Source organism: Oryzias latipes, chromosome 7, assembly GCF_002234675.1.
Source record: "Oryzias latipes chromosome 7, ASM223467v1".
Lineage (NCBI taxonomy): Eukaryota > Metazoa > Chordata > Actinopteri > Beloniformes > Adrianichthyidae > Oryzias > Oryzias latipes.
Genome location: NC_019865.2, coordinates 28,500,266 through 28,515,976, shown reverse-complemented (window position 1 = coordinate 28,515,976; position 15,711 = coordinate 28,500,266). Strand labels below are relative to the sequence as shown.

Here is a 15,711-nt window from a genome sequence, read left to right as displayed (position 1 = left end):
ATAATGTTTGTTTTTGTGTGCGAAATGTAGACACACTGCGAAGGCCGGCTCCAGGTTGATGTCATGAAATGGGTGACACCCATAGGAGCGAAAGCCAGTGTCTCAGAGATTGAGTCGTCATACTTCCAGGTTGAAAAAAAACTCAGGAAAATAATCAATATTTAATCGAAACGTTCTTTTTTTGTGTGCCAAAAGGTAATGTATGATCACATATGTGGATATTGTTTACTAAGAATAAGAATAGCATGGTAAAGGCCCTTTAAAGGAAAGCAAGTCACCAACAATGCAATGAGTCAAAAAAGAAAATGCACACACGCACGCACACGCACGCCACACACGCACACACACACACACACACACACAAACAAACAAAAAAGAACAATGATAAGGGACGCATCATACATTCACCAAAGAGAAACAACAAAGTGGATTTGGCCCAAAACCAGGAAAAAAAAGCACACAAAGGCTGATGTTGCTATCCTGATCCTGCTATTCAGGAAAGAAACAAAGTGACAATACTTGCTGTGCAGGACAGACAACCAGACAAAAATATGCACCTCAGAGCCACAAAACACACCAGGGGGGGTATTCAAGAAAGCAGGTTATGCTAGTTACCAAGGTGAGTTTGAGGATAAGGAAGCGGATAACCTCAGTTTTCGGTTCCAAAAACAGAGGTATGTTTCAGGGTGTGCTTAGTTGCCATAGCAACTCATGCTCTGAGCATAACCTGGTCTGGAGCAGGTTAAGTTGAAGGTTAGTTTGTTTTCAGAGAGGTGAAGCAGCATGGCATGTCCAATTGAAGATGATTTAGTGGATGAAGAAGCTCTGATAATATTTTTTCCACCATGAGAGGGTGATAAGACCACGTATGGATGTTGGAAAGATAACATTTTTTACATTAATCTAACTTAATTATTTGCTTCAGTTAAGATAAATAATGTTTTTGAGTTCAGTCAACTTAAAAATAACACGTAGTTATCAGACATTATATATTAATTCAATTAAGTAGGTGTAACTTTGGTGCTGCTGTTAGATTGGCGGCGCAATGAATTGTGGGATATCATTCCCTTTGCCTGTCTGGACGGTTTTGGGTACAAGTGTTTGGTTTTTGTCTAATAATGTTTAGTTGTTTAGCTGTTTTACTGTGTATTGTCTAGTTATTTTACCGTTATGTTTAATTCTTTCTGCACCATGAGTGAAAGGAAGGTAGAGGATTTAGGTCAATAGTCATAAGAACTAAACACATGGTATATATTGTATATTCACACTGTACCATTTCTTTTAATTTTATAAAGAGAGAAAATCAGCAGCCTCCGAATTAGACATATGAAAATTCAAGAAGTACAATAAATTAAGATGGATTAACATTTAATTGAATTGGTGTAATATGACATTTAGTTAGATAAATATGTAAATTTGAGTTGTATAAACAACTATTGAGTTGGATAGACGTAAGAAATTAGGTTGAATAAATTTAACTCAATTACTTGCCAATTACGGCTGCACGGTGGCGCAGTGGTTGGCGCTCTTGCCTCACAGCAAGATGGCCCCTGGCTCAAGTCCCAGCTGGGGGACCTGTAACAGAACATCAATGGGGGACCTTTCTGTGTGGAGTTTGCATATTCTCCCCGTGCATGCGTGGGTTCTCACCGGGGTCTCTGGCTTCCTCCCACCATCCAAAAACATGCTTCATAGGTTAATTTGTTAATCTAAATTATCCCTAGGTGTGAGTGTGAGAGTAAATGGGTGTGTGATTGAGGACGTTCTGCCCAGCGACAGACTGGCAAACCGTCCAGGGTGTCCCCTGCCTTCGCCCACAAGTGGCCGGGATAGGCTTCAGCAGCCCCGTGACTCCAGCAGCCCTGTGACCCTGTGACCCCCGAAAAACGGAATAGAAAATGAATGAATGAATACTTGCCAATTAAATCAATTCATTGAAGTTGTGTGTATATATATATATATATATATATATATTCATCACAATGGAATTGGAAATGGAATCAGAAATAAGATCAGAACCTCATGCGTTTATGCTGTCCGTTATTTTTCTTTTGCTGACGCAGCCATACTACTTTTTTCATGGTCGTATAATATTCATCCGCCGTCAATGAATTTCTCAGACTCTGTCTCACTGAAGTATAGCGCTTCCGTTTTTCCCCACGTGTTTCCATGGTGACTCCAGAAATCTGCGATCCATTGAGAATGCCTTTATGTACTTGCTGTGCACGTGCATTAACCCAGGGTTACCAAGTCGAACGTAATTACGCTAACTCATATCCGGTCTTTTGGAACCGACATACCCAGAGTAAGCAAGTTCAGGCGGATTTCAGCCAGAGTTCAGGGTTAAAGTCAGGGTAGTTTAAACCTTCTGCCTTCTGGAATACCCCCCAGTATACTGTCGCTTAAATGTATGAAAACTGTGCGTCAATACAAACACACATACTACATTTTGTAACACAGTCACCAATAAAGTAAGACTAAATGGTAAACATTGCATACTTATATTTTGCTTTTCTACTTTTTTATGGCCCAAGGAGCTTTGCAGTCCAATTCCTACTTACGGTGGCTTCATAGTCATACACAGTACCAGTCTGCATCTGCCAGAAGCAACGTGGCAGTGCAATGTCTTGCCAAAACACACTTTGACACAAGGGTAGGAAAGACTAGAACCAAACCCACAACCTGTCAAGGTGTCTCTGGCAGTCTCTCCTCCCCCCTCCCCTCTCTGCTCTGCCTTCCTGATTGGACCCAGCTGTGGACACTCACCTCATCACCTGCCTGCTCCTTTTAGGAAGATCCTTCTCCAGGATTCATCGCCAGTTCGTTGCCCCTCTATGGTGCATTACCTGGTCTCAAGTTTTTTGTGTCTTTGCTCTAGCTGCTCATGCTCTATGTTGATCACACGTATCCGCCTCATCTACAGGACAAAGCATCACGAGTGTCAACCTGGGTCCTATATCCCTACGAGCAGACTGATCCTCATCAGGAAAGTCAAAGCCTCCAGCCACGCCACAACTCCAAGCCACGCGGCGTCACTGGCCACATTCGCTTTGTCAGAAACATCACCCCGTTGGAATAACTTCAACCCTACTCACCCGCTGGTCCTCTTCCAGAATAATAAATCCATTCATTCTCCATCTATTTCTCTTGTGCTCCTTCTGGGTTCCAGCATCTGGGTCTGTTCTTGCTTAAGCCGATCATGACAGGGTAGACCAATATACAACAATCTCAAAAGCAACACCTCAGACTATGGAAGCATTTCTGTCTCAGAATTAAAAATAAAATTCAATACCAGAAATGCTTTTCATTTTCAAAAGAAAGTCGCATTTGTTGACTAAAAAATAAAATGAAAAATCAAGCCACCAAACGGCTTTTTCATTTTCTACGTCAACACTGCTGATTCTATGATATAATGAAAGTCATAATGCAAAGAGGGGGTTGCATTTTAGTTCTGCAGATTGATTGCTCAAGGGGCTTGAGAGTGTGTCCACATGATGAGTGCCAGCTCCTGGCTTGCAGCCTGACGGTCAGAAAAAAGGACATTAGGCAATCGGTGTGGGAGTCTTACAGCCATTCTGCTGTACACCCCATGCATGCCGATTTGCACTTGACAAGAGTGGCTACAGATACTCCTAAGAATTGGGGTCACTATCACTATCTGCATCGATGACATATAAACTCTAAGACCAAGTGTGACATTGACTCCCTGATCCACACCACCAGGATCTACACTCCTGAGATTGGGATCTCATTCGGGCTCGAGAAATGTAGCTGGATGGTGACAAAGAGAGGCAAGGTAGTCCACATAGGTGGGATCCCATTTTCAAAAGGAACAATAGCAGATACTGAGGACAGTAAGAACTACCTCCAAATCCCACAGGCAAATGGCAACCTGGACCAGGCAACAGGGAAAGCTACAATATCCAAAAACCTCAACAAATAAGGTCCCGAGAAGCCAACTCAATGGTAAGAACAAGACCCGGGCAAAAAAATTAACGCACTGCCAGTTATCAGATATCCTGCAGGATTAATAAGATGGCTCAAGGAAGAGATACAGACCACGGATGTTAAGACACAAAAGCTCCAAAAGGCCGAGGACTAGTGAGCGTAGAAGATGCATGAGTACATCAAGCTCAAGGCCCCAACTGACAGTGTGCTCAGTGAATGTCTCAGGCAATGGACAGCAGAGGATACAGTGCTGGAAGACAGATCCTTATGGAAGGAAAAGCCCCTGTGTGGGATGTCCCACCGGACCATAACTGAAGTGGTTGATATCAAGAAGTCCTACCAATGGCTAGAAAGGGCTGGCCTACAGGACAGCACAGAAGCGCTCATCCTGGCAGCTCAGGAACAAGCCCTGGGCACCACAGCGATTGAGGCTCAGATCTACCACACCAGACAAGACCCAAGGTGTAGATCTACCACACCAGACAAGACCCAAGGTGTAGGCTGTGCAAAGAGGTGCCTGAAACAATCCAGCACATAACTGCAGGGTGTAAGATGCTGGGAGGGAATGCATACATGGAGCATGGAACAATCAAGAGGCTGGAATAATATACAGGAACATGTGTGCAAAATATGGACTGGAAACCCCAAGGTCAAAATGGGAAACACCTCTGAAAGTGGTAGAGAATGAGAGGACAAAGATACTGTGGGACTTCCAGATCCAGACTGATAGGGTGGTAACGGCGACCAAGCCAGACATTGTCGTGGTGGATAAAGAACAGACGAAAGCCGTTGTGGTGGATGTGGCAGTGCCAAGTGATGGGAACATCAGGAAGAAGGAACATGAGAAACTGGAGAAATACCAGGGACTCAGAGAAGAACTGGAGAAAGCCTGGAAAGTGAAGGTGACAGTGGTGCCTGTGGTAATTGGAGCACTTAGGACTTTTCTGGATTGACATGTAAATATTTGTATGTCTGTATTTCTCCAGGCCAGTGCTTCTCAAATAGTGGGCACGATGGGATGCCAAGAGGGGGCACGCAGTAGTAGCGTAATACGGGCAATTTCACGGAGCCCAAATTTAACAGGGGACGGTGGTGACAGCGGCTCAGTGCTTGGAAAAAAATCTGCGCCACTATTAGTTTCCTATTATCTGTTCTATCACAGAGTTTGTAACAGCCGGAAACTGTGAACTGTCGTCCCTGCAGCTGCTCCTGTCACCTGTCACACGCGTGTGTGAGAAGGAAAGGGGAACGGGGCACACGGAGCGCTGCCTATTGTGCAACACCCGGATCATCACGTGCCTTTAGATTACTCAGCTCATGCTAATAATATCATTCTTTATGAACTATTGTAGACATTTTGATGATGTGTCTTTTATTTTCCATAAACTTATTCTTTGTCTGCCTGTCATTTAGTTGGTGTCAGTGTTTGACATAAAGACAGCAGGTAATGCAGGAAAACAGCTGCACTTTATGAGATCATAAATAAACGATCCATCATTTAGAAAAAAAAATCAGCACAATGTTTTTTTACCTATTTATTCAGACTAAAAGGGTTAAATATATTGGTGCTGCTGTGTTCATGTTTCAGATCAATTTACATCAGGGGTCTCAAACACGCGGCCCGCGGGCTATTTGCGGCCCCCAAGATGATATTTTGCGGCCCCCGCCTTAATATGAAAGTTTAATGTTAATGCGGCCCGCCAGTCTGAATGACACCTTTTCAGTTTTGTGCACGGAGCTGACGAACCAACCAATCACAGTAGGGAATATGACTCTTGGGGGCGGGACATTGACGGGGCTTGAAAGCAGGAAAGCATTTAAGGCAGGAAACCTGACCGCCCCCTTCCCGGACCACATTAAGGAGTTCCTTACTTTCCTTAATAGAACGTATCTATTTACATGCAGTCAGTGCTGAACTTTTCTCTGGGCCGCACAGACCCGGAGGAGGGCTGAGGTTATTGTTACGGTTAGGCGCGCCCAGCGTATTAACCCCGAGCAAACGGTTCTCTCCGCTCCCGCAGGAGGAGATGGGTCGCTGCGGAGAATAAATGTCCCACACCTACATGTGTTATTGTTACATTATTCTATATTTTATATTTATTGTAATGTTTTGTAATGTATGTAGCCTTTTTTAATCAATAGGTATTTTAAATTATTTTAATTGATCACTCAACTACAAAAACCGTCAGGACACATTTCCCATAATGCAATGTTTTGTAGTCATTTGGCGGTTTGCAGTCAGTGCAGTGCTAAGTTTTCAGCTGTGTTCGCGCAGGTTGGGGCCTTGCTGGTGATATTTTTGTGATGATTGACAGGTGATGTTGGAGCAAAAACATCCATCACACACCAGGTGATCTGCGCAGCGTTTCGTCCACCTGGGTGATCCCAAACACGCTTATTGTGCATCTTGGCTGCACATGTTTGGGATCACCAAGATGAATTTCCATCCGTTTTTTATAAAAATATAGGAGTGGCTGACCAGCTGCTCTACAATCAGGGTTTAAAAGTGCAAAAAGTCATAAGAAAGAAAATCCAAAAATGGTTACTGAATTTTGTTTCGCCTTTACTGATTTGTGTATTAAAAAGTAAACTTAAAAAAAAAAAATTCAACACAGACTCAAAATTGGGAGCACATCCTCTCTGACTTCTCCACCTTCAATTTCAATAAGTTCAAGTCCAGTCCAGATTAACTGTCAATCATCTTCATCCACACTGAGGGTCTCAGCTGTTTGGGAGGAAGTGCTGCCAAGTGTCCATCAGTGAGAAGTAGACAAGAGAACCGTGTTCAGAAGAACCATTGATGGACTTACAGAACTGTAGAATTGGAGTCTTCTTTAGTGTTTAATAGTTATAATTCAACAGTGTGAACTGAACTGTGTTAATAAGGATGTTTAAATGAAAAAACAACAGATATAGAAGACTAAATGAACAGAAATGTATTACTGATTTATTTACTTATTGATTTTTTTATTTATGTATTTTATTTGAATGAGAGTTTTATAAGTACATTAGAAAACAGTTAATAATAAAGTATAGTTAAAAGTATACTATATGTTCCATACACATTTATTGGCTCTCAGACACTCACAAGTTGTGTGTTTGTGTGCGTTGAAGTTGCGGCCCTCCCTCATCTAGATCCCGCCTTCAGTGGCCTCCAGGTAAATTGAGTTTGAGACCCCTGCTTTACATTTAATATTATTTATTGACTGAATTATTTTTCTCAGCATCAAATGGGTCAGTTGGTCAAAAATGTTTCTAGTTTAAATAAGGAATGACAGATTTTTAAATTTCAGGCACTTTAAGCTTCTTCTCTGTTTAGACTATAACAGGGTTTCTGTGGCTGAATAAAGTTAATATTTGCTGAAAGTGGATTTATATTATTTTTTTTTCTTTTGTTAATGTTAAAAGATACAATTTTAGGAATACTTGCACAATCTTTATAGATACTGACCTAAAATATTGTCACCGCAGCGAGTGTGTGTGTGTGTGTGGGGGGGGGGGGGGGGGGGACATTTTATTTTTCCTAGGGGGGGCCTTGCAAAACATAATTGAAAGCACCGCTTTAGGCCAATGGGGAAATTGGTAAATTGGTTAAAAATCTTACTCTTGTGTAGTCACAACGCAAACATTTTCAAGGATAACTTCAACAAAAATCCTTTTATTGTCCATTTTGTCATAGATCACAATAAAATAGTTTTCTCACAAAATATGTGCATAGTATCAAGTAAAATACAACTAAAAGTAAAAATTACATAGTAAAAAATAAGAAAGGTATAAAAATTAACTTAGATTGTGTAATATTGTCTGTTCTATTGCATCACACACACTTACTGCTTTTCTACGCATTTTAAAGTTTTTTCCAGTTAGCTTAGTTTTTACACTAAACAAAATGTATTTTAAACATTTGCCTAAAAAACAAAAACGCTACTGGAGCTTTGAGCAAAAGACAATGTGGAAAAGATTTTAAAATACCGTACGAGTAATGTAGAACTCTGACAGCGGAAATGGTTTTTAATGATAAAAAATCTAAAACCCTCGATTTATTACAGTTGTTGATGATGAAGGAGGGAGTTTTTCTGTGCCACATGCAAGGAAAATGCCGGAATGGAGAAAAAAAAAAGCTGAAAAAAATGAGAAAAACCTTTGGCTCACACTGTTTACAGTTCAATAACAGTCCAAACAAATAGGTCAGTCTGTGAGTTTCTTTTATGCTTGATCCACTGATCCCATTTTTGTCTTTGCAGGTTGTAAATCTACTTATCAGATATGAAAGAGCCCATTTACCGCAACAATAAAATGCTAGAATGCTGATAGTGAGGCATAGTAAATTTATATCAGTCTTTTCCCAAATTTACAAAGCTGTTGAGTGCTATCATTTAATCATTTTGATCCCACATTTGTAAACAAAACATCAAAAGATACAGTCAAAGCTACAGTGTACAAAGCTTGAAGTTGGCACTCTGATTGCATTCATTCTCTCTCATAATAAAATTGCAGATAGCTTGAGTCCAGATGTCACGTTTTCTAAACGCCAGCATTTAAAATGTTACTGTTTGGCCTGGATTAAAGAGCAGCGTCAACGCTGAAAGCTGAGATAACACATTACCAGTGAAACGTCCCAACCCATCCAACCTGTTGGACAACAGTCATCCAGGAACCTTTAACGTGTGGATCAAAGAAGTTCACTCTTCTTGACACTTTCAAGACTCAAAGTCTGCAGCTGGAAGTCAGAAATGTTTGGTTTTGCTATCAGTTTGTTTTCCTATTATGTCAAAAGTGCTATTATTTGCCAACATTTTTGACGTTTCAAGAATCAGTTCATCTGGTCAGTTTTACGGGTTACTGACGAGAGGGGTGTGTGTAGTGGCGACAGTTGTGGTAGTGGGTGGGTGTTCTCTCATACAACGCATGTTCCCAGTGCTGAACACACACTGCAGAGGCCACAACACAACCACAATGAGGAGCACCATGAGCACGGTGAAGAGGACCATCCTCTTCCAGTCTGCCAGTCTGCCAATCATCCTGTAGTTGGTGGTGCGTGTCTCCACAGCGGCATCGGCCGCCTTGCTGGCCCCAATATCAATGCAGATGCAGAAAGCTGTGGGGCTGTCAGGGGTGCCCGATCCAGCATCCTGCTTGAAGCTCTTGTAGCACAGCTTTTCCCCCTCCAGCCACACGGGCTCCTCCTGCTGCTGGTGGTTGGGCAGCTTACAGAGGACTTCATGGCTGGTAGCCAAAGCTGGGGGTCCATTTTGAGGCAGGATGGTGGGGTGACGGCAGAAGGGACAGGAGAGCTGTTTGCCTCCCCCGTTCCCATCCCTGTCGACCGGTGTGAACGTCATGAGACGGGAAAGACACTCCAGGCAGAAGGTGTGCGTGCATTCCAGCAGCTTGGGTGTTTTGAAGACATTGTCATAGGTGTTGTAGCAGATGGAGCATTCCAGCTGGTTGGCCACTGACAATTTCTTTTGCAGTTCATGGTGCACTTCCTGGGAGTTGGTCTGCATGTGCCAAACCGGCTGATTTTCATCCATTGTCAGAGATGTCAGCCTTCCCTCACGGTTCTCCACCTTTTGTTGAGACTTCTCGCTTTTTCTCCCTTCCCTCGATCAGTTGTTATCTTCTGGATTTTCTTTAAAGAATGCAAAAAAAGTAGAAATTAGTTAACAAGTATTGAAATCCAAAAGACTTTTCACTTCAAACCCTTTTGTTCCCCACCCGTAGCCCTACAAGACGACGAGAGCAGATTTGATGCAGACTGACTGGATTTTCAGCTGTTAACCACAAGGAATTCTTCAAAAAGTAAATTAAATTGTAAAAAAAGAAAAACAACCCCTAAATCAATATGAATACAAAGTAGGCCAAGAGAACGTGTCTACCAGGCCCTGTTTGTAGAGTAGGCGGATGTGCAATTCTGGCATGACTGCTGTTATTTACAGGGACAAGATGTACTTGGCATTTGCCTAAAATTTGAGCTTGGAAACCTGAGACATTCTACAAGATAGTTAATGACAAATGACAAATCACACTGTACAACAACCTACAGTGTTGCAGTTTAGTAGAAGAAGAAAATATTAAAACAGTCTTAATATTACTGTGTGTTTGCTTTGCACTGTAAGAACAGGCTGTTTAAAAAAAAGTTAAAAATGTTGGCAGATTCTTTAAACAAGCATACACATCTGCCAATGGGATAAGAAAAATGGTCTCACCAAGAATTCTTATTTAAGAGAAAAATTGTATTCACTAAATATTAGTTTATCAAGATTATTTTGCTATAGCAAAACTTTCTTGATAAGATTGTGTTTCTTGCAAGACAGAAAATAAGACAAGTTTTTCTTGAAACAAGGATCTGTTTACTTTCTTAAGCTTCAGTTTTTGTAGTGTGACTATTATAAGACACTACAAATTTAGTCCTTTTTGCAGACTTCTAGCTTTGTATGTTTTCTATGTAAATATAAACAACAAATGTAAATTTTAGAATTAAGCATCAAGACCATCTACTGGTGGGCCCAGATTAGCCCAGGTAAGCCTGCACAATGATTCCATATTGAAATCTTTGTATATTTCTGTGCTGCAGAGAATTCTTAATCCTACAAAAACCTCCAATTTCTTTGCTCAGAGATCCATAAGCAGATATGTGTGAACTTGAAGGTAAAAAAAATGACATGGTAAACAATAACCAAACCATCATTTGTAACGTCTAATTTATAGTTGAGACATTAGTGAGTGACTGACCAAAATTTTGATGAGTAAAAAGTTATACTAAAAGAATACAGTCTTACTTGTAGTAATTTAAAAAAACTGGTTTTGAATGAATACAACTAAAAACAGAAATTAGTTATAGTCAAAGTATGAGTAGTGGTTCTCTATTCTGGTCTACAGTACACACAAATTAGTTTTGAGAGCGAAATTGTTTAAAAAGATTTGCAAAACACGAGGTAAATACACAGTTTAATCCAACACTGGTTGGAACAAAGCAATAATTTGATGAGAATTAAGAGTTGTTGAGGCCAGTGTCTCCGTTTTAGCGTTTTTATGATTAGAGAATAAAAATGGTAATCTCTGTCTTCTGCTCCAGAAGAGGATTTGGTGTTAAAAAGCACCTTGGAGAGGAGCCTGCATGTGTGTGTGTGAGTTGGTGTGAGTTGGTGTGTGAGGGATGAGAGATGTCTGCACACAGGTGTTCCCGTCACTGTGCCCTCAGGCCTGGTCTTTCTCCAAGTCTCCCACATGCACAAAGTCCCTGGTTGTTCTGTCTAATCACTTCATCTACCCTTGACATTCCTTCACAAGAAACTCCCCTCATTCCATCTACGCTTTGAGAGGTTAACAGCAGATTTCTACCTGCATTGCAGATCGCACCTTTTATTTTGTCACATAATATCCTCATGTTGGATCAAATTAATCATGCTTTGTCATTATAGCAACCAGGGTAAAAAAAAGATCTATAAAAATAAACTAAAAATATTGTGTTACTATCACAAAAATGGTATAATAATATTGTATTTAAGCAATTTAGTACATGGTCTCATCATTTCTCTTCCGCAACAATGGCCTATGACTGCTTCTGTAGGACACTCGTCTCATGACCGCAGTCCGCTCCCTGAATAACAATTAACCAGCCATGACAAGACGTTTTTACAGAAGGAAATAAACCCACGTCCTGTGACTTCACAGATTCACACAAGTTACACATTTACACTAAAAATCGAGTGTCTGCCAAAAACCTTCCTCTAAGTGTCTCTCCTCATTGTCATCCATCAACATCTTCACTGTGTGATTTATTGCTCATAAGGGTTAATACTCTTCACAACTCCATCGCTGTAGGCTTGGTATTTACTTCTTCCAAGATAGACATGGAATTATGTGAACAATACTGTAAGAATGAAAAAGTGCTGTAAAAACAGAGGGGCAGTTTTCAGGATTAACAGTGATCACACCAAAACACTGCAAACACAACAAAGGTACACAATCACAACATGTAGAGTAATGACTTTAGTGCTGCCGCTGACCTTGTTTTAAGGTGCAATTCTTGGAATTTCATTTTCTCTGCAGTTCAAGTTTCAGCTGCTCACTCACTATGACCTCTGTGGCAGACAAACTTCTCTCTATTTTTAGAGGTTTTGTAACAAGTATCCTTTTTTTGTCCGGAGCCAGAATTCCTCATCAGCGTTTAAGCTACTTTCATTTACGCCATGAAAGTCCTGTGTTTGGACTGGATTTTTAAACTTATGAAAGAGTCTCTGGGACAACATGAAGAGCACTCTACATAGAGCAAATCAGACTTCAGACAGAAGCAGCTGCTGTGTCCAAACAAACTGCACTCTGACCACGTGGAGGAAGAACAGGCTAAAAGAGGATTGTTGGCGGTGAACTGTATGCTGGCTTACTTTCCAGACGGGTCAAATATTAACAGAATCTTTGCTGAACCCTGAGAAGCAAATATTCAACCTGGGGTGGATCACTTTGTTTTCCTGATGTTTATTGTCCTTTGTCATCATCAGATCCTCTCATTTGCCCCGCTGACCTGTTTTGACTGCGATGAAAATCAGAGAGATTGTTTTTCATGCCTCATGTGAGGTTCTATTGTTATCTCCTTTTCCAGGTCCTCTGTGTCTGTCTCAACTCTGTGTGTGTGTGTGTCATATATCGTATATTCTGCCCTCCACGATGCTGCATGACTTGTTCCCCGTTTGCAAAAGAGGTGAAACTCGATCTTCCTGAAGTTTGAGGCGAGGGGGCGGGGGCTGCAGACGGTTAAACTGAACGTGAGACTGGTCGGTGCAGAATTAAACCTATCAAGAGCCAATACAGGCAGGGATATGCAGTCTGCCTTGTGCAATCCTTCAATATGACTGTCATTTCTCTTCAAAATGTGTGGTTCTTTGCAACTAAGTACAGTAAAAACAAAGGAAAGGACCTTATGTTTCTGCAGGTCAAGTCAGCAAAGCAAAGACTTTCAGTACTAAACTTTTACTTGATTTGTTTTTTCTTGACTTAGGGAGTCTCGTAATGCACGCATGTCACATAAAAACATAATTTTTGAGCTGCGAGCTATAACTTGCAAGTAAAAACACGCAAAGAAATTATTTCTACAGTTTCCAACTCAATAATAAAGCAAGAGCAACAGTCATTTACAGCTGCAATGGTTAATTTTACCTGTTAAATGATGAAGAAGCCAGGTGGTTCTGTAGTGATCGTCTTTAGAAGTGCATACTTTATGGAGTTAAAGATCCCAGTAGAGTCTGGAGTTTAGTGGGGGTTTCTCCCACTGAGTTCCTCCTCTGTGCTTGGGTATCCTGCTGGAGTTAAATGTCTGCGTGTGGGTAAGAGGGGGATGTTGGTGGCTGGAGAAGAGCTTGCAGGGTAATTGCTGAGCTGGGTCCTCCTTCCTTGGAGTCAGTTGCCGGTTGCCACCTGCCCTGCTCTGTCAGCTTCCTTTTTAGCCTTATGCAAATGAGGAGCCTCGAGGTGGTGCCCGGAGGTGGGGGGAGGGAGACCTGGGAGAAGGAACAAGGGAAAGAGGAAGGAGTGTCAGGATTCACATATTCATTTCTTCTCAACAAGCCTCTCCCTGTGATGACATCGTCCTGTCTTGACTGTTTACCTGCATGAACACCCAAAGATGACGCAGACACCCCTTTACAGGTGAAGCCACAGGCAAATAAACCAACTGTAGTAAAAAACTTTATTGGGCATGACTGTTTCTTCTTTGGAATTTATCTCTTTCTTCATATTTTGAATAAAGTTTGACCTTTAGTACACCAAATCAAAATCACCATCATGGAAAGTGGAGGAGAGCTTTTTTCATGTTTAGCCTTAAACATTACAACATCCAACTGACAGTTGCCTTTGTTTTGTGAAAAGCAAGTCTGTACAAAAAGGAGCCCTCCAGGCAGAGCGTTTCTTCCCCACAGAGCCTTCTCGAAGGCAAAGAGGGCGCTACTTCCAGTGTGGCACTAAAAACCAGACACACATTAGCACATATGCATAGCTTCGAGACTTTGCAATACACAGGAAGAATACGTTTACATCCAGTCCGTGGCGAGAGCGCAGGTGTCTTCTCACCGGAACACCCACCTGCAGTCAGTGTTGCCTGCCAGTATGACTCTTCAGTGTAGGTTAATCCAGGTTAATCCAGAGACAAGTCTCATATATTTACATTAAAACTTTCAAAGTTTTCATTCATCTGGGAGAGGATATTTTCTAAATAAGAAGTCACTAGCTGCGTTTCCATTGACTATGAAATTGCGCAAATTGGAAAAATGGCTAATGGAAACACGTCAATTTCGAAAAAACGCACATTCATTGAAAATAGTTTTTTGCGTTTGGAGGAGGTGGTTTTTAAAGCGTATTGAAATGGACAGATTTCACAAAACTGCAATGGAAACCCCTTTTTCAAATTAAATGACTCAGATTCAATTCAATTTTATTTATATAGCCCAATATTTGCAAGAATAGTCATCTTAATGGGCTTCATTCCGGTAAATGTGTAATAAGCATGAATCATAAAGAACATAAAGTCATAGAAATCATTAGCTAATGGCTAAACTAAACTAAACAGACTAATCTAAACTGGCATCCCTGCCCTCAGACCCTCCGTCTCGGTAAGGAAAAACTCGGATTCCGGCATAAAAGAAGAAACCTCAGGGGTGTCCACATGAAGGAGGGATCCTCCCCCAGGATGGACAAGCGATGCACCAGAACTCTTAGAGACAATTAGCTTATCTAACTGTACAACTACATGCTTAAATAATCCAGCAGATGAGCTTCATCCAGATGGATTTGGGGGACGGCTGGGAGCGCAAGACGAGCCAGAGGTAAGGTCTACAGTCAAGTACAGGAGCAAGGATAGCGATGGCAATGTGCCTCTTGGTCGGAACTGGCTGCCTTGGGCACTGCACAGTGGGCGCCACAAGACGACCTACAGTGTTACGCAGCTCATCAAAGGTGTAGCGTGTAACATGTGGAATTGTTGGATCCACAGCTCCTCTGTAAAACCACCATTTCCCAAAATGGCTTCATCGTAGCCGCTCCCATGTGTAAGGGGCTCGCCGCTCCACGGCCTGAAGAAGACGCCGACGTCTCCTTTGATAGATAATGAGTGCTAGCACTGTGGCAGAAATGTCAATGGATCTGCTGTCAATCTAATTATTGTTCACACATCGTCATGTTTTTGAATGAATTATTGTGTGAGTTGGTTTGTGTTTCATTGCATAATTAGGATTTAATGGAAAGAGTGTAATTGCGCAAATTCATTTTTTTCCATAAAGTTTAGTGCATATGTGTAACTAAAACGGAGCTAGTGAATAAAAAAATCTTCAGAAAAAGGAACATAGGAAGATATTTTTTATGGTCATTACATTTGGTTTCAGTGGCTTTATGGTTTTGTTCTGTAAGTTTTCTTGAGTCACGTTTAAGGGGTGTGACACATTTGCTCTTCCCTCAGTCCAATCACACAACTTTTAAGTGTGTTCTTCTTCCATTTGTTAAGTTATATGAGCCCTTAGTTTATTTCTGCACATGGTCAAAGTTACTTATTGTCAGTTTGTCTGTGTGTTGTCACTTTTTCCATGTTTTAGTCATCACTGGCTTCTCCATGCCCTGCAACCATGACATGGAGGGATTTGAGAGCTTGAGTGATCCTTGGCGTTATGCTGTTTGGGGCAATAGCCCCTGGCAGGGTCTCCCTGCAGACAACTGGAAAAAGTGTCCTTCTCAAAACTAGCTCATAAATATTGAATAAAATATGATTTTCCTTGT

At 41.4% G+C, this 15,711-nt stretch overlaps 1 protein-coding gene across 2 annotated transcripts; it reads right to left on the bottom strand.

Moving 5' to 3' along the window:
• Positions 1-7,586: 7,586 nt before the first annotated feature.
• LOC101167021 (RING finger protein 223) lies at positions 7,587-13,380 on the bottom strand. 2 transcript variants are annotated; one of them, XM_011472934.3, is made up of 2 exons: positions 13,108-13,380; positions 7,587-9,580 (listed from the first exon to the last, which is right to left on the bottom strand). In XM_011472934.3, exon 2 carries the CDS (start codon positions 9,480-9,482, stop codon positions 8,781-8,783), a length of 702 nt encoding a protein of 233 aa, XP_011471236.1. In that variant the 5' UTR covers positions 9,483-9,580; positions 13,108-13,380; the 3' UTR covers positions 7,587-8,780. The 2 variants fall into 2 exon arrangements, with proteins under 2 accessions (XP_011471236.1, XP_020557251.1); XM_020701592.2 differs by lacking the exon at positions 13,108-13,380 and adding an exon at positions 11,961-13,079.
• Between the last annotated feature and the right edge of the window lie 2,331 nt (positions 13,381-15,711).

Bases quoted from the DNA above. Each gene is read 5' to 3' on its own strand.
- LOC101167021 (XM_011472934.3), bottom strand. From the start codon at position 9,482: ATGGATGAAAATCAGCCGGTTTGGCACATGCAGACCAACTCCCAGGAA.